The sequence below is a fragment of the Thunnus thynnus genome, chromosome 1 (genome assembly GCF_963924715.1).
Source record: "Thunnus thynnus chromosome 1, fThuThy2.1, whole genome shotgun sequence".
Taxonomy (NCBI): domain Eukaryota; kingdom Metazoa; phylum Chordata; class Actinopteri; order Scombriformes; family Scombridae; genus Thunnus; species Thunnus thynnus.
This window is the reverse complement of record NC_089517.1, coordinates 2,949,546-2,969,759: the sequence shown is the minus strand read 5'-3', so window position 1 is coordinate 2,969,759 and position 20,214 is coordinate 2,949,546. Positions and strand designations below refer to the sequence as shown.

General features: G+C 40.0%; 1 protein-coding gene across 13 annotated transcripts in view; it reads left to right on the top strand.

Moving 5' to 3' along the window:
- LOC137184574 (serine/threonine-protein kinase BRSK2-like) overlaps positions 1 to 20,214 on the top strand; it is a 140,651-nt gene that overhangs the window by 61,129 nt on the left and 59,308 nt on the right. For all 13 annotated transcript variants that reach the window (XM_067593250.1, XM_067592657.1, XM_067593085.1 and 10 more), the window contains exon 2: positions 12,953 to 13,047. In XM_067593250.1, coding sequence (XP_067449351.1) covers positions 12,953 to 13,047 — 95 coding nt within the window. The remainder of the gene's footprint in view (positions 1 to 12,952; positions 13,048 to 20,214) is intronic.

Here is a 20,214-nt window from a genome sequence, read left to right as displayed (position 1 = left end):
GTTACATAAAGCCTGGTCCATCATTAACTTGAACTGTAACACATGTTATAACCAGCTATTTCCAACTAGCTTAGATCTGAACTTATTTGCAGATTCTTCTACATTTTGGGCCTTTGAAACACGCGCATCAATACAACCTTAAAGCACAATCTACTGTTGCAAACAACAAAAATATATTATATACAATTGACTGGTGCTGTATATACTTAACCTTAGCAAAGTCCACCTGTATTACTATTCAAGATATACATAAACTGTTACATTTATATAACATGTGATTGCAGCAGTTTCAGTACAAAATCACAGTATTTTACAGTTTAAAATGCTTCACTGTTATAGTGAACAGCAGAAGTCCTGTTGCTGCGTATTGAACACATCTAACCTCATGTTTATTTTAACACATATACTTCTATATGTAGAGAGAAAAGACCTTGACAAGACTGAAGTGCCTCTGGCCATAAAACACGTGTTTTTCCTCTTAATTATGTCCCCTCCTCCCTGCTCATTTACTGCAAAAAAAAAAAATGCCTTGAAAACATTCATTTAAAAAGCACAGCTGTCCAACCAGACCCTCACTCATTTTTCAATCCAATATTTCTTCACTGGTCTGGAACGGTGAGTGGGGAACGGCTGAGCGGTCTGCGATGCTTTATTCATGGTATGAAATCAATGTTCAGGCCCATTTCTATCTATCTGATCTCATTGGCCTCAGCGGGCGGCACATGACAATGAGAGCGTCTTTATGTCAGGACGGCCACATACCTCTCAGCCTTGTTGGTAAACCACCGGCGGCAGTTAATCAATGTTTCAGAGCAGCGGGGGGGGAACTCAGATGATTGGTTGGAACAAAGGAGGATGGTATCATATGACTGACAGCAAGGTGGGCAATTACAAGGCTGACACGCGGATCAATCGATATATATTTTTGGTTGATATGAGGGGAGAAAAATGAATATGTATCGACTGTGTGTGTGTGTGTTTGAGCATTAACGTGAGGTTTTGGCTGAGTGTGAGTGAATTGGATGTTTCCTGTCTCTGTAATAAGATGTAAATGGGCCTCTGCTCAGATTCGGCGGCTGGCAGGTCTGATTCGAATGCGGCGGGCTCATCAGTCTTGTCGGACAGCTACAGATGGTCCCCTGACAGGCGGGAAACTCCATCAGAGCCCCGCTGAGCTCCACACAGGTCTGCTGCTGGAGGACGAGCTCCACTACTCTACTCACAGACTGTGTCTCTATATACGTTTTACAATTTTCACATGAAAAAGCCAGAAATTTAAAAAAAAAAAGAAGTTTTTAGGTTTGTTTGAGGTGTGAAAGTAGTCCTGTGGAGAAGAATCAAAGGTGAACCGACTTAGTGAATAAATGATGATGTACATGAAACGTGACTTAAAACATCAATCAAGCTTCTACTGTAGAGATGAAAACGTCAGATCTGTGTGGAGAGCGATGAGGAGACTGTAACCTTCCTCAAATTAATACATGAAACTAAAAATCATCATTTTAATGACGTCATCTCTTCTTCTGCAATCGTTTAATCGAACTGGTCATGAAATGTTTATGTGGATGAGCCCCAACTCTTAATATTTGCATAACAACAGTGGAAATGTGTATTAATTTGTTTTTTCTTCTTCCAGTTTCCTGCAAATTCAGTTAAAATTGTGCTGCATTTGCATGTAAACTTGGCAACTGTCTTTGTTCTGTTCTTCTTGTTGAGTCTAGTTGCAAAGCGGTTTCTTAGCAGTCGAGTCTCCTGGATAATTTAAAGATGCTTCATATTTCTTTTATGGCTATCGGTTTCAAGTATTTCAACTTTTCCTGAGAAATCATAATTTTCATTCTGTTTGGTATGACGAATGGCTCTCGAGGCATTTTTTCTTTGTTCCCTCTTTCTTGGTAAAGTGAATCTCCTTGGAAAACCTCAAATCCTGCCGCTGTTTATATGTTCTATGCGTATTAATAATATCTATGATAAGTTAAAAGGCTGCTGTAGCTCAGCAGGAAGTGTCCTTGAGCAAAACCGTGAACCCCAATCGCTCCCAATGTTTACGCCAGTAAACTCTCTCTGAGTCTTTATGACTGCAGGCTCGTACCTTTGACTTATTTACCAAAGATCCAGCTACGCTCCGACTCAGCTGTTCATATTTTGAACTGATAATTCAACCAGGAGAGTTTCTCATCCATCTGAGCCTTGACATGCTCCGACTTTTACTACCAGAACGCCGGACACCAGAAACAATTCCTCCCACTTCTGCTACTTTATTCATGAAGACTGAGGTGTACAGTAGAAAGAAATGGTGTCATGTTTGCTAAAAACATGAACTACCATTTACGTTATTAACTGTGTTGTGTTGCCTCCATCTCTACTAACATCTGGTGGTGAGCTCGTTAAAGGATTCCTGAGCTGTCGTAGCGGATCAGATGGTTTCCCTCAGTCGACTGTGGTTGTAACTGTTGTTGTTCACCTCTTCAGACTTCCTGCGGTCCTCGCCGGTGTAAAGTGAGAAGAAACAAACAATATAGAGCTTCAGCGAGCGTCCATAAAAACGTTTGTGCCAAAGTGATCGACTGTGATTCTATTTATAGTTCAATTAGCTGGAAGTTTACCACTCTGCCTCCTGTCTAGCTTCTATTCTCCTCTCAGTTGTCTGTCTTCCTTTTACCCTTAAGTCATCCACACAAAGCCAGCTGCAGCATGCTCATTATCAGCCATATATACTGTAAGATTTAGGAAAGAAGAAAGAAAAAGAGAATGAAGGCCTCTCGATTGCGTGCAGCGTTCACCCGACCGGCTCGGCTGCGGTCAGAAATTGCCGCCTGAAGTGGCTCAGAGGACCAGCCTCTTGACTCCTGGCTTCGCTGGGTAGTTTTCACCACAGAGCGTGCGAGTGTGTGGGTGTCTGACTGTGGCCTGCAGGTCCAGGAGCCCCGAGCACAGCGTGATGGAAAAAGATTTCTCTTTGCCAAAACACTGAACCGCCAGAGAAAATGAGATATCTCCTGGCGTGTCCTGCCTGGCGCTCCGACTGTACTCGACAGTGGTTCTGCGTTCAGCTGTGCTCACAGCGATTTGTTCTGTTGGGTTTTAAAGGACGTCTTTTGTTTGATAGGATGTCTTCATTCTTGGAGCATCACTTTTCATTGCAGCGGAAACTTCACTTGTTTTAGTCTGCAGTTGAAAGACGGTTTTGTACCCAGCCTACATAGAAGACACCACATATACTTAAACATAAAATCTGTGAACTCAAGGTCCACTTACTAGCTTTTCCTTAAGCTTTCAACCACACCACACAGTCATTGTCACTGGATTTTTATCACATAATCTGTTATCATATGACTGATATTCCATATTTAGGTGATGTGATTACAACTGTGGCATCTCCATGACAACTGAGCAAACTCCATCTGCTTTGGATGACCATGAGATTTTATTTGAAAGCTCCAAAAAAAGGCTAAATGGACCTTGAGTTGAGATTCTTCTTTTGTCAAATCAGTGTTTACAAGGTCAAGATCGAACTCTCACACTTTTCACCAGAAACAAACATAACGTATCAACAATAACCCTCAGATTGTCTTCTATCCCACAAAATACAAATAAAATCCTCCACAAAAATGTTTTCATTTAGTTTTTATTTTCCATTTTCAGTTCAGTTCAGGAGTTTTTGAATTTGTTTATTTAAGAAACTGTGACCAATATATCTTTCATGATCTTTCCTTGAACCCAACCAGACCTTTAACCACAGCATTGTCATAAAACATTAGAAAACACTCTCATGTGTTTTTCTGGAGTCACATGGTCAAACCACATATCTGGTTATTTAATTTGGACTTGTTGGAGATCATTTATATAATGGCCCGACTGGAAAAATAGCGCCACCAGCTGTTTATCTTGATGATGGATGGAAAATGAAAGTTTCTGGAAATTTTAGTGACATTTTGCGTTAAATGTTTATGAAAACCTGGCTATTGAGAACACTGTTTGTCACATATGGGGGTGAGCGTGAAAACGTGTGACTGCTAAAGGTCATTCAAACAACAGCTGACCTGTCAGCATTGATCACCATCGACTGTTTACATACAGTATATGTGTGTGTGTGTGTGTGTGTGTGTGTGTGTGTGTGTGTGTCCATCCTGACAGAAACAGCTCTGCAGTGTCTGTTCAGTATTTACTGTGATGGTGGCGTCTCTGCGTTCACCCACAGTGGGAGGAAACACCTCCAAACAACGACAGTGTTCTCAGGATGCTTCTCTAATTTTTCCAGACACTTGTCATCACATCATATGAGAAAGTATCTGCCTTTTTTCAGGGAGTTTCCTGGAAGCTTCCAGCTTGCTGTTCCCCTCGGTATCAGTGTGGAAAGTAAACTGTGCTAACATGTCATTCTTGGGAAGCTGAAGGACAAAAAAGTAAAGGAAGCAACCGTCTTCTTCGAAATAACAGAACCCCAAAATGTCAAGGTAGAGTTTTCACTCCTGCTGGACCAGAAACAGCTGTAAAAGTGTTCATACTGGAACAAAACGTTCAACAGATACTGGATGTCGGTTCCTGCAGAGATGAGCAGTCAGGGGAACTCATCTGGTCTGTGTGAAGCCAACAAGCCTGTCAGTAGAGTTTCCCACCTCTGAATCATCCTCTTTTTAATGGAAATCAGCCTTTGACAGCCAATCAGATTTGAGTGTTTCCTCCCACAGTCTGAAACCTGAAATAGACAGACTCAGTTATCCAGAGAAGCAAAAGCCCCTTTTTTACCTGGACTTTAAAAAACCTTGTGAGGCTTTGGGTTTTTAGGATATATATCATTTAAAAGGCTACAGGACTGAAATATCATGTTTATGTGCTGCTTGGTAGTAGTTGTGGGAGAGATAATAAGTTTATACACTGACAGAATATCCAGGTCACTGCACAAGCCTCGTGATTTTTATATTATTTGTTTTTCTATATTTTTTTTTTCCAGTACATTGACAGCACTGCTGGTAACTGTAGAAAGTACCTGCACATTACATTCAGTATCGTCTCCTGAGCAGCGCCCAAATGTAGCAGAACATTTTATTAAGTTCTTGCTGAGGAGACTGAGCTAAAACTGTCCACCTGACTCCAGTTTGTGCCTCTCATGGATTGTTATTATATTCAAGTGTGTTAATGGTAATCAGTTTTTCTGAAAGCTGATGGTGGCCTTTAAAAAATCCAGAAGGTTCTCCATCTTCAAAAACATTTCAGACTTGTTTCTCAAGTTGCAACTTATCCAAACAAAGATAGTAGACATACAGTATGTCTTTGATTAATCTGTATGATGGTTTTTGTATCAGGCTCATGCATCTATATTAACGTTTGTGACTCTGACTTATCCCAGTTGCACAGACTGGGATGTGGATGAACCTTGTTTAAACAGTAGAGGAAATGATGGATGGATGAGCTGCACTTCTTCCTCTCAGGTGCACAATGACTGAAAGGTTCATTGAAGTCAGATTTCAGGCCGTTCCAGGTTTGTCTACAGCATGTATTTAATGTCTTAGCTCACTAGATGTATTTAATTTGATTATTGCAGAACAGTTGCATTCGTTCATTGTGTTTGTTTCGCCATTGACTGTACCGTGTGCTATCTTATTAGCAGCTATGTTAATCCTTCTCAACTGTTCAGGGAACTGTTGCACCTGTGGTCAAACCTTCAACATAATTATCAGCTGGTGTGTTGGTTCCAATTAGTCGAGACTACAGGAGAACAAAAAGCATTCTGTCTAATGACCAAAAGACTCTCTGTGAGGCCTTTACTGGACCTTTGTTTTTACTCATATACTGTTAACAATAATATTAATGTCACTCAGCACAGCTTCTTTTCAATAACCACAACGGGTGTCTTTCAAACCAAAGCATATTTATTATCCCCTAACATGCTGCAGCTCACAAAACGGGGAAAACAACGGAGCTCGCACCCGACATCTTGAGCGTACACCTTTTTCTTCTCCAAAACTAACGACAACAACAGGCCTGATAATTTCCTGGAAACTTTCAAAATAAAAGCATTTCCGTTTAACTGGAAACCAGGCATTTATAGTGTATTCTCCACACTGAATAATTACCATTTCCAGGTTTATCCCGATGTGTACATTTTACTGTAAATGCTATAACAGTAAATAAATGTAAATACTGCATTCTGTATTTTTAACATACAACTCAAACTAAACATGAATCTTCATCACTCAAATAAAAAACAATTCACAACAAACACAAGAGTCTCCTGTAGGATTTAACAACACTGTAGGCCTCTTTCACAGCCACTGTTGATGAATATTCAACCTCATTTGTAAGAAATATCAGTTTTTCAGTTTGATATGTCAAAGGCTACTAAATACTACAGTAGCCGTGAGCCTTACTGGGTGTTGCTATGGAGATGACACCATCCAGAGCCATGAAACCAGAGTTCTTGCATATTCAGAACGCCTCAACATCTCAATCAGAAACAAAACACTCCACCAAACTGATTTAATTCATCCCACAGGTCTTACAAAACAAAGGAGTTTGCAGCTCTCTGATTGGATGTTTCTTACCACACCGCTCTCTGGGATTTGCTGTTGACTTACATTTTAAAGCTGTTATGTGAAGTCTTTGACTTTTTGTGTTCTCCGCAGGTGGTAATTGTAGAGCTTTTTCCATTAAAGAAGCTTAATTGGCAGTTTGAAAGTAATTTTTAATTGTAGCCCAAAGGCACATGGGAGTTTGAGTTCAGAGATCCTGGAGATTATTGATCTGATTCAGCAGAGAGCAGCAGACTGATGGAGGGGAGAGAAATCAATGAAAGCTGTTGCGTCAGTCGTGGCTTTTACTGGTCAACTGTGTTTCTTGGTTTAATTTGCTCTCTGAAAGGTTTGCTGTTAAAATCATTTGTGGTGTTCAGCATCCACTGCTGCTGTTCACCTGTCAGTCAAACTGTGTGGTTGTTGTTGTTCTGCCCATCAACCCCACAGCTCCTCGCTTACACACAACTCTTTCCACCTATTTTTACTTTTCAAGCCTCTAAGTAGACTTTTATGTTACTTATCTTTGGATGGTTGCAATTTAAAAGTTGACTTTTATTCTGCATAAATCTGACATAGAAAATACACTAAAATAACACTTCTTCTGACTTTTAATACTCCACTTTCAGCTAAAAATGTCAGAAAAATGAAAAATAAACTACAATGTTTACAATCAATAAATTGTTGAAGTTATTAATCACGTGTTCCAACTACTCAAATGTGAGGATCGGCTGCGTTTAATATAGGGGTGTGCCTGAATACAAATAAGTTATTCGGCAAAGCACAAATAGTGGATTTTTTACAAATATTTGTTTCATACAAATATTTTAAAAATTATTTGTTTTCAGGAAGAAAAAAAAAGCTCAATGAGGGGAGTCACATCCACCTGCTACATGACGCACATTTCCTAATTTGGACATCAGTCCCAGAGTTGGGGGTGTTCCCCAAGGATAAAGCTGAAGTACTGACACAAATGAAGTGCTCCCAAGGGAACACTTCATGAACACTTATTGTAACACTTTAATTTTCTAAAATTGAAAGCGTAATAAAAACAAACACAGGATTTTTAAATCTCTTTACACTTTTATTCGAATACAAATACAAATAATTTTTCTGCCTCAACAAATACAGATAAAAATACAAATACTGGGCCCTCTGCACATCCCTAGTTTAATAATACTATTTTTTGATATTTTCTGACATTTTATAGAAGATGAGGTTTTATAAAGACCGGACATGATCAACAGATGTATCGATAATGAAAATAACTGTTGCAGTTCTATTTATGACAAATCTTTCCAGCGTTATTTTTGACTGCTGTGTAACTTGACATTTACATGAATAAAAAGATGTTGCATCACTCTGACAACCAGTTAGCAGCCAACCCACGGATCGATACCCGTCAACTGACCTGTAAAACTCAGCAGATGTGTCAGTCATAACTCTCTTAAATACAACGTGTTATTCACACAATAAATCTTATTTCTTTCCTCCAGTCGACGTCACATCTGATGCTACACATCACTCTATTGTCTCTTTATAGCAAATTCACATGGAAACATCTGAAGTGTGTCAGGTTGTCATAACATTCACATAAAAATAGTTGATGGAAACACACATTTTGCCAAAATGTCATGAATTTTCTTAAAATTTGCTCACTGGTTTATATCTTTTTTTAATACTTTATTGCAAGATTTTTTGCCTACATGTGATAATATTCATACTTCCAACATTCTTACGATATTTATGTATTTTACAGTGAAAACAATGAAAGAAAAATAAACAAATTTGTAGGAGAGAGAATGAAGATAATAACATAAACTTACCTCTATTAACATAATGTACTGCAGTACATCACCACCCACTACGACCTCATTAATAAACATAAAGTAGAATTATCGTCTTTCTGACAATGTCAACAAAAACTGAAAATGTATAAGCTTCATAAAAGTAGAATTTATGGCAGAGCTGTTGTATTGGATTAGATTAGATTGAACAGGGGTTCGGGTTAGGATTAGGTTCAGGGTTAGGGTTAGGGTTCGGGTCAGGATTAGGGGGTTAACCCTAACCCTAACACCTACACATGTACATGAATACATGCACACAAAAGACAAAACAGGCTAACAAGATAAAAACATTAATAAAAAAGGCAAAAAAGACTCTTTGATTAACCATCTCCTCCAGGCCATTATGTTTAATACTGAATTGATTATAGCTTAGATCGTATTTTATAGCACAACATCTGCGTTCTCTTAGAATAAACTCCTCTATATTATTAAGATGTGAGTCTCATATTTAATCCATTTATTCCTAGGAATCTAAAACACTCTGATTCTGTACTTGCACAATAATTTAATGGAAACATTAATTAAAATAATGTAATACACATTTACACATCTTCATCAGGTAGCAGGTGGATTTCCAGGATCTTTATTAATTCACCATGAATTTCTTTTATGTTTTTATTGTATTTTGCCAGTAAGTTGTCTAAAAAAAACAACAAACCAGAATGCAGAATGTGAAAGGTGTTTGAAACAGCGAATGTAAAAGCTTTCATGACCCTCGCTGAGTTATAGAAATGAGGCAAAGCGGCTTCTTCTTGATGTGAAAATGTCAGAGATTATTACTGTGGCCTAGTCTGCAGCTACATAATGATTCTAATAACTTTGAAGCATGATGAGAAATGTCAAACATAAATTACTTTTATTATTTGTGTACATGATTTGGTCAGAAAATATCTCTGTCTGTTCAGAAGAAAAAAAAACCTCTCACATGTGGGTATCAGAGGAGTAATTATGAGAGGAGAAAAACTGTACAGAAGATTAAAGAGCACAAATGTGTTTTTAGTGGAGATAAATCATCCTTACAGCCCCCAGGAGCCGTAACATACACTTTAAATACCTTTTCTTCCTCGAGGCACAGTGTGTGGAAACATGACTGTACTGTAATCTGACATTTATCTGGACCTCAGCGATGTAAAGAAATCTTTAATCACTGATACTGCTTCTCCTCAAGGAAATATATATTTGTCTTATTGTCAACAAATCCCATGAAAAGACTAAAACCAACAATGAAATTATCTACTAACAAGTACTGTGTGTGTATCCAAAGCCTGATATGTCTGTGCTTCACAAGGCAATAAAAACAAGATAAATGAAGCAAAATAAATATAATAAATGCAACAATAATAAATATTAACGAGGTAAAACAAGATGCAGATCTCATGCAGGGCCGGCCTGACTATGTTGGTGCCCTCTGCCAGATTTTAGATCGGAGCTCCCAAAAAGTACAACAATAGCGCCTCCAGCCCAGAGACAGTCCTCTCGGTTCTCCAGACAAAAAGGCAAGTGGGGGTCAACGCTAGAGATGTGCAGAGATCTCAGTATTTGTATTTGTATCTGTATTTGTTGATGCAGCAAAATTATTTGTATCTGTATTTGTATTAGAATAAAAGTGGACAGAGGCTTAAAAATCCTGTTTAACACAGAGACAGCACACCATGTAACGTGTAGGGAGGAACTTCAAAGGTGATTATTGCTTTTCACTTTTCATTTATTGCCTATTTTTTACAAGCTAACTTTGTGGAAAGGAGAAGGGGAACAACAGGTTATGGAGAGTCTTTAAGAGCACTTTGCTTGTGTCAGTAGCTCAACTTTATCTCTGGGGAACACCCCCAACAAATAATCTTTAAAATATTTGTATGAAACAAATATTTGTATAAAACCCACTATTTGTGCTTTGCCGAATAATGTATTTGTATTCGGGCACACCCCTAGTCAAGGCACCATTTAATGAGAGTTTGGTGGCTGTTGGGCAAAAACTGACCAACCAGTAAGGCTTTGAAAAACAAACCCAATCAAAAAAAACATGCAGGTCATTGGGGGAAAAGAGAGGAAGAATGTTAAGAGGGGAAAACAAGTGCTTATATCCAAAAGTTCAACATCTATCAGTAAAAAAAAACAAAAATAAAACATCCTCCTCATTTGGCGCCCTACACAGCTGCCTGTGCTCCATCACATAAATACACATTACATGCATGAACAGACACTGCTTTTAATTAAATGTATTTGTGTTCTTTTTTAATGAATTACACCTTCACTTTCTCACTGGATTTATCCTTAAATCATAATGTTTTTAAAACCAACCTAAAAAAGGGCTGAAAGCCTCTGTAGTGCTGCAGGTTCGGTGATAATTCTCACTGAGTGACTTCTTCCACGTGTCGTACAAATATCCACAGCTGCTTTTGGCTCAGATTAAAAACCAAATGATCATTTAGAGAAGACAAAGCCCAGCGAGAGCTTTGTTCCTGCAGCCACACGAGCTGTAAATAAGTAAACTAGCCTCTAAGAATAGACTTCAGCCCACCTATTTCTGTCTTAAGCTCGAGGCTCCTTTGTCTTCTTAATTTTCTTTTTTTTTTTCCTGCTCAGCCACCGTCTCACTCTGAACTTTCTGTCTTTTTCTGCTCCGCCAGTTTCCTCAGAGGATGATCCTTCTCCGGTACCTGTCTCTTACCTGTGGGGATCAATGTGTGTGTGCATCAAACGCAACACTCACCCCTCCGCAGAGAGAGAGAAAGTCTTTGCAGAGCTTTCATAGTCCTGTGTTGTGCTAAGCAGTTTCAGCCGTCCTCCAGCTCGCTCTGACAACAAGATCAATGACACGTCGCGAACGTTGCCCAGGATGCCATTTCGGTTCTAACCGGAGACATAAAAGAGCCCCCAGACTGCCATATTGGCTCAAACACCCCCACTGCGCTCACGGATTCTTGTTTCCCTGTGAGACCCCGCAGGGAAATCACCTTTCAAATAGCGAGACGCTCATCTCCTGTGAAATATATATGCAGTGTAAGGTAATGAAGAGATGCATATGCGCGCTGGCATTTCCAGTGTCGTCGGCAGACCTTCAGTACAAAGTAAAATATACTCCCCTGCTGTCAGAGCTTTGATAGAGATGGATGGAGCCATTGTGGCTGTAATAAGATAAAGATATTGCATGTTGACATTTCTGTTATGGCGAGAGAATCCCGTCAGGAGAGTTCTCACAAACATACAATGAGAAGGAGACCCGGGAGTAACAGAATGCGAGTAGATGCGTTTTTTTATCCGTTTTATGGTCTGTAACCTGTCATGAACATACAGCCAGGAGAGTTACAGGTAGTGAAAGTCATATCTCTGTGTCAGCGGCCTTTCACTAAAACAGAGACGTGTCTAACTGCTGCCTCAACAGACAGGAAGTCAGCTAACGTTTAGACAAATAGCATCCTTCCACATCCTGTACTGTTTTAAAAAGTATTGGTATTGAAACTCAGGTATCATAGTGTAGATAACTTTTAAAAGTTCTACAGCCCTAATGAACACTCACAGTGTTTTAAGGACCACATGATTCATATGGACATCCTGAAGTCAGTCAATAGGTAATTAAACTGCAGTTTAACTGCAATTAAAGCATTTGGCTAGTGATTCTCTATATTCTTCTTCTGGTAACGAGTCTCATGTTTGGAGCCGAACCAACAATGAATTGATGATGGAACAACTACTCTCCAGAGACTGAAAATGTGATCGCTGTTATCAGTCTTTGGAGCCTATTCTAAACAAACTAATGAGACCAAAACTCTTCATAATGAAGGAACATGTGACCCGGTGCAGCGATGCGGCTCATTAACGTGTTTTTAATAGTTTTTGGACGATAACGGAGGTTTACGGCACAGAGGAATAAGATATATCAGGCTTTGGATAAACACACAATACTTGTACATACATGAGATTTGTTGGCAATAAAAGAAATATAGAAAACTGGCGACCATATTCTTTAAAGGTAACAATTTCGAACTCAAGTATGATACTGTGTCTCTAATAGCAGATACTATAGACTAGTGGTTTTTGATAATCTTGTCTTTACAGTACGTTAAAAATATTTCAATCCCTCATTCAACATTTCTTTCATCTATTTTTAAGAGGAAAATCAAGTTTACCCCCCATATTTTAGATCCTAGTAAACAACATTATTAGTTATTTATGTTTCAACATGTCAGTGAGGTTTTCATACTTGTGGAACAGAACCTGGAAGTTCTGGTTTTCTGGTTTTCTGGTGTCACACGTTCTGTGTGACCCAATGAGGATTAACTCGTCTGATATATTTTTGGATGCGGTTTAACCGTTAAAAAGCTTGTTTTTACCTACAGTCATCTGGTTTGATGCAGATGTTTGGAGCAGATTTAAAGGAGTCGTGTCCCAGAGGAAGACAGGAAGCCTTGAATGTGATGTCATTAATTCAGCTCCATCGTCTTTTCATTCCTCTCTTCCTCCCGCCACGATCGCCTCTGTCAAACCGAGATATTTCTTTTTCCGCACATCAGACACACTTTGAATGTCCCATGTTTTGTGCCCAGACAAGCTTTTGAAGAAATGACTGAATATTATTTCATATTTGTGTTTCAGGTCTGGTGAAACTGGGCGTCCACTGTGTCACATGTCAGAAAGTCGCCATAAAGATTGTCAACAGAGAAAAGCTCAGCGAGTCTGTTCTTATGAAGGTAAGACGTTTATGTACCATCAGTGTGTTTGTGTGTGTGTGAGCTCGTCTTGTCTTTGCACAAACAGCTTTTTAACCTGCAGACTGATGACTGATTTATCGCTGACTGGACATTTTCAAGAAATCCAATGATAAAGCACTTCAGATCAGTTCTTAAGCTGGAGATATTCTATATTTTTCTTATTGTCAACACGCATGAAATCACCAAAAACACTTTCTGACGTCTCTGTCCATCCTGTGGCTCTCAGCTCCAAACCCATCGGTTCCTACTGAAGATGTAAATCTTTAGAAACAGCTTTCATTTTTGAAAATTGGCTCAGTAATTTCCTAAACCAGCTGGCAAGAATTGTGTATTTGTTTGGGACTATTTTCAGCAGCGGATTAATCCACATTCGGTGCTCTAATAGTCTTTGGACAACAATGGAGATAATAATGGAGATATGCACAATACTTCTGGATACATTCATTGTTGGTTTTAGTCTTTAATATGGGATTTTGTTGAAAAAACATTCCTAAAGTTTAAAGTTTTATGGGAAAAAACACTAAAACTATAGAAACAGCAGCTGGTTGTATTATGTTTTCTATTTCTGGCTCATCGTAGATGTTTGATGGATTCTTCTATGAATAACTCTCTGAACACAGACAGCATGGCAGCGTATTTGTTTGGAAGTAGAAAATGTTTCAGTAATTTTGGGCTTTCGTCCGTCATAATCACAGAAGAATCTTTCTCTAAAGCCACCATTGGCACCAAAGTTCATTTTTTTCACACCCACAGGAGCAAGAAAATAGCCCAGAATGCATTGCAGGGGCAGGAGAAGACATTCACCTACACACTGAACGCAGCTGAATACAGTCCAGGTGAACACAGGGCAGGTGTTTCTGGCCGGTACACCGGACAGCGTCATGTTCTTTGTTGCTCTTGTTATTATTGTCAGCGCTCATCTGTCCGCCTACACCTCAAACAAACAGCTGGGTGAGTCACATGTATGACGGCTCACGACGAGGTTGACTCACGCTGGAATCACAGAGTTGCTTTCGGTTAAAAGAGGTCATTTCCAACTTCATAAAAACATGATAATAATAAAAACAATAACAACATACGTATGAGCTGTCAGTGTGTAATGTGTCGGTCGTGGCTGGTAGTGATGAACCTACAGTGACTCTGCAGCTCCGCTCGGCTCTACAGAGCTTTATAGTGAGTTTCAGCTCATTGTTTAGCCTTTGGTTGACTCTCAAGGCTCTCATGACGTCGTTTTCACCCGCAGCAGGCAGCTGTTTACAGAGGAAAAGGTTGATGACGGTGAGACTGAACTAAAACAGTAATGTGGCTGTAAAAACTTAATAAAACTGCAGAGTTGGTGATGGGTTCATCAGTATATGAGTGATGCATCACATATAGTCATTTGATCCATTGTTAGTGTAAAAATATAGATCTGTGCAGCTTTAATCGTACTAAACAACATCATAAAGAGGCTCCGTTTGCAGCAGTCGTCATGTTTTATTTCCTCTGAATTCAAACAGATGCTCCGAACAGCAAGAGGAATTTTACAATGATGCACACACACACACACACACACACACACAAACACACACACACACACACACACAGACACACACACACACACACACACACACACACTGTATAAAATGTCAGAACATTTCTATGTCTATAATTAGCAGTATTTTTGTCTGGATTACTGTCACGTAAAAACGTTTTTGACAAAACAGGGTTATCACATCTGTTTTATAGAACAGCCAGTGACACACATATACAGAGAGGAAAAAGTGTGTGCGTGTGCATGAGTGTGTGTGTGTGTGTGTGTGTGTGTGTGTGTGTGTGTGTGTGAGTCACTGTAAGAGTTTCAAATAGATCGGACCTGCTGTTATGATCAACAGCAGGTCTGTGCATCACACCGTCACCACCTTCTTCTCTCTGTGCCTTAAGTACTTGGTGATTACATATCTGTGTGTGTGTGTGTGTGTGTGTGTGTGTGTGTGTGTGTGTGTGTGTGTGTCGGTGGGGGTGATGTGACCAGGCCGTTTGCTGCTCTGAATGCTTCATTTGCAAAGTTACCTCTACTTCCTCCTCGACGTGATGACGTCAGACTGTTCGCACATTCCCATTTCCTTAGTCTTTGTTGCTAAGAGATATTTAGGATCTTATTCAGGCTCCGACATGTACGGATGGATTTGAGAAGTTGACATTTCGAGCAAAGAACAAGAAAAAGAAGTGAAATCCTGCTACTATAGTTTGTTACAAAGCGTCTTGGAGCTGACCAATCAGAACAGAGTGGGCTCCTTAAAGAGACAGGAGCTAAAACGGCCTGTTTCAGACAGAGGCTGAACTGAGGGGCTGCATAAAGGACCAGTAGAAGATAAATAAGGAGATTTTAACTGGAAATCATGCAAAGATATTCCAGTAGAGCCCCAGAATATAAATATAGACCTATGCAGAATACATCCCCTTTAAATATCATCATTTAATGCACCTTTTCTGGACCTTTGATGTTGTGGAAATGTTGTAAGTTTGGCTCTAAACACTTGTATTTAAGTAGCCCTGCAGTGTTAAAATAAACCAACAAGCTGTTATTTTACTGGTGAAGATGCTCAGATACAAACTTACTGTGGAAACATGCAGCCGGGACTTTATTTTGCTGCTACACTAATTGTAATAGTATCGACTTTTTCGAAACATTTCTCTCAGTACGAGTCTAGCGTCATGACAACACAACACACCGGTTGCATTGTTAGTTTCTCACAGATAATCACCCATCAGCTTGTTGTGTTTCTAATTAGATCTGAATCAAGGAGATGAAGGTAGCAGATGCTTCTGATCGCCTCTCAGCTGAAATGATTTTGTTTCCAGCTCTCTGGTATCTGCAGACGCTGTTGTGTTCGATGCCAGTTGTTCCCTCCTCTCTCTCTGCCTGTCTGAAGGGGGGGGTTTGCCCCATCAGCAGCCTCTTCTAATCTTTTCCCGCCTCTGTCTTATTTTAGAAGATGCTAGGGCCCTGTAGTCATGGCAACAGGCAGTGATTAGCTTGAGTTATGGCTGTGTTGTTCTCACACAATAACCAGCCTCCTAAAAAACAATATATTTTAAAGAGGATTTGACAGAGATGCATGTTTAATACATGTTCACCCCGCTCGGCTCCTCCTGCTTCAGCTGGCCCCATTTTGTCCCATTTTGTCCCATTTTGTCCCATTTTGTTTGACATTTTCAGATGTGCTGCAGGTTTACTTTTTTTTTTTTTTTTTTTTTTGCTGCTTTTATCCCAAACTTTGAGCAAGCTTTGGATGTATTCTTCTGAGGTTTTTTGCATATGAATGTATCTTCTGTTCACAATACAAGACAAATTTACATTTCCCTTGTTCATTGTTACACATGGAACCTCTTAAAGGAATAACTCACAGTCATTTCCATATAAATGCATTTCTGTTTTTTTTTTCTTTGGATCTCTATTCATGACTGATACAGTTTGTATCCAATTCCTGAAGGTTTTTTTTTATTGGCTGTAATAAACACTCACTGTCTAGTTTGTCTAGTTTGTTTTGAAGGAACAAGAGACTGAATAATGGAAGTATTTGGTTTATGTTGTTTGTACAAATTTCTAAAATGACCCGTGTTTACATTTACCTGACAAAGACCGTGTGAATGGAGACGCGTCACAAACCCTCATGAGCAGGATGTCAGGGGACTCTGATGGCGTGGTGCACGGGCAGCGCTGACGCCAGACCCTGGATCACATGCACTCACTATGGTTTTTTTCAATTTCTAACTTGATGTGCAAGTTGAGAAAGAATAAAGACCTGAGTGACTGTGGCTCCAGAGGTAGAACAGGTCGTTTGTCAAGACGCTGAACCCCAAAATTGCTCCCGATGGTCCGGCCGGCACCTTGTACAATAGCTCCCTGCTATCAGTGAGTGTGAGTGTGAATGGGTGAATGAGCGGCGAATTGTAAAGCACTTTGGATAAAAGCACTATATAAATGCAACCGTTTATCTGCACCACCTGCGAGGCTGTCTTTGTTATACATATCTTTTATTCTATACTGTACTTCTATAAGCTGTCAGGAGAGTGCAGGTATTCAGTTTAATCATCAGTTTCAGCACAGACGCTTCAGACAAGACCTTTCATCAATAATTCATCTGCTCCTGCTGTTTGTGTCTGATTTTCACAATGTAGAAATTTTATACATTGTGCAAAAACATTGAATTAATCAAATTAATTTGACACATTGCTCAGCCCTCATGTTAACTATTGTGTTATTGTGCTTATGGCAAATAAATGTAGGTAACTAAAGCACTTGGTTCTTGTTGGGAAAGATTGGCCGTACAGCACCGCCAAACCATTACCGTCCATCTCACTGCAGAGAGAACAATCTACTCACTGCACTGACGATGAATGTTGGCGCTGGATGTAAAGTTAGAGATGCAGAATCATCAAATATGGAATATGTCATTTCTAGGATACTGAGTTTTCACAGGAGAGCGTTGTTGGTTTCTCTGTTTCCACCAACAGTTAACGTCGGTGTCGTCCTGCCAACAGCGGCTCCAGATCACATCCTGTGAGTCCTCATGGAAGGTAGTGATTTATGACCTGTTTTGTCACATAGTCTGGAAAAAGGAGATGATTAAGTGGACGTACACACACAAAGACAAAAATGTCAACTTCAGAAATGCCATTAACTGTAAATCCAGAGGAGGAAGACGTCACACTCTGTTTGATCAACAATATGGAGATGGAGGGAAAATAAATAAATCCTGCAGATTTCCACTTGGAATCTCAGAAACTCCCTCGTCCTGCTGCAGCTGTCTGCCAGACGTCCACTCTCACTAGTGTTAACACTGACTTATCTCTCTCCTGCCATCTCTGCCTCCGTCATGTCCTAACATGCATATTGTTATGCGGACGTGTGATCATACGTCGGGTCCTGTATATGTCCCTATAAGCTTCCTGTATCATCTGTGTGTGTGTGTGTGAGATGACATTTACGGCGTTTCCTCAGAGATCGGCACCTTACACAGAGCGGCGGCGTCACCCTGCCCGACACCCGGATGTCAAATCTGGCATTTACACCAGAGTGTCACTGCTGCTAACGGAGAGTCTCAATAGACGAAGCACAGCTGGAGCGACGAAGATGACGACTCTGTCAAAGACTCGTTATCAGGAGTGGACAAACGAATTATTCAGAATCTGACTGTGAGAATATGAACACCGATCTGCTGCTGTTGTCCAGAGTTTGCAACACTTTATTACATGTGTTAGAATAATAATGATAACCTTAGTTTGTGTATCTTTCATACAGAAAATGCAGATCAAAAACATTATTACTGATGCATTTTATACCATGTACAATATTAAACATCAGTGTTACCATGACTGATTGTACAAGAGTTAGTTTAAAGATCATTTTCATCTCTTGGCAACATATTTTCATCAGTAAAGTGTGTTGAATCATTGCCCAGTTACACCACAGTCTATCACATCTGCATTAAACTGTATTACATTAAAATCATCCACATTAAAGCAGCAGGCCGACTATTTACATTATTACATAATTTAATGTGGAGCGGTGTGTGTGTGCAAGCTTTAAGGTGACGGCAACTAAAAGTAGCAAAAAACATCAAGAAATCCTTTGTTTTGCTCTCAAATCACAATTTAATCCAATTTTAAAAATGAATCTTTATCGGCAAAATTTCACCATTTAATCGCAAACGATGATGGTGCCACAGTTTTTATATTTTGAAGTGTATACGGAGCAGTTTGTCAGTGTCAGATAGCGTCTCCAGTCTCATCCTGAGGGAACACTTTGAGCAGCAACCATGAAAGTACAGGAACAGCATGGGGTGCACGTGTGTGTGTGTGTGTGTGTGTGTGTTTGTGTGATTAAATCTCTTTTTCCAGTTGAAGTGCAGCAGATTGTGTGTCTGAGCTCTTCAGAGGTCGAAGCCGGTCCTCTCATGCCTGACCGGACTCATTTCATCTCCTCAATGACTGGCTGGTTGTGTTAATGGTGTCAATACTGAATTAACTGTGTTGATTCTACCCAGTGCTTCTACTGCATGAAGTGTGTGTTTTTGTGTGTGTGTGTGTGTGTGTGTGTGTGTGTGTGTGTGTCCTCTGTGTGTCTGACAAGAGTGTGTTTGGTTTCAGTCCTGATGCTTGATGATAGAAAAATCAATCCTGGTATCAGGAGCAGTTGTACTTCACAGCCTTTGATCGATGTTCAAGTCAACCTTCTTCTTTTTTAGAGAATATTATCACCTCACATGTTGTTACCTGCACATGACGAAGACGCAACAATTAGTCGATTGGTAAATTAATCAAAAGTTAATTGATTAAAGAATGAAAGAAAAGGAAAGGAGAAGGAAAGAAGGAAAGGAAAGAAGGAAAGAAGGAAAGGAAAGAAGGAAAGGAAAGGAGTCATTTTAGTAATTTTTGAACAAATATTCTAAAGATTTGCTGGTTGCAGCTTCTATACTGTGATGATTTGAAGCTTTACTGTGTTTCTTTGGATTCTGGACTGATGATCAGACATTTGTCACCATGAGCTCTAAGAACAATTCACAGTTTTATACACCAAACAGTTTATTTCCTTTCTTATTTCCCGGACTGAGTGATGGCCGTGCTCTCTGCAGTGTTTCTGTACCTGCTGGTCGTTGTAGACATTTTGGACCGAGCGGTGACGGAGCAGCAGACGTAGCGGTGACGGAGTGGATGACAGATGAGTGAAAGATTACTGATTGCAGTCCGACACAGAAGAGAGCATCTGCCCTTTTTCCCATGATTCACCGCTGACCTTAATCTGCTCCTCGTCACATCCGCCAGCCGCCCCCCCCCCCACCCCCCCCCCCCACCCCTGTGCACGGTTGTTGTTAATGTATTCCGTCTGATGCCGTCGCACACTCAGGAGGCCGTGAAGCTGCTGGCTCCGTCTCGCTCGTCACCAGACGTCTGTGTGGAAAAAACCGGGAACGCAGCCTGGAAGTTACCCAGCAGCAGCAGGACGAGCTGAGGAGACGCTCCCCTGCTGAGAGGATGAGCTGCTGGCTGCATGCAGATGTTTCCTCTGCTTTCTTTCCTTCTCTTTCCTTTCCTTTCATTTCATTATTTTCTTTCCTTCCCTCTCCTCTCCTCCCTCCTCTCGTCTTCTTCTTCTTCTCT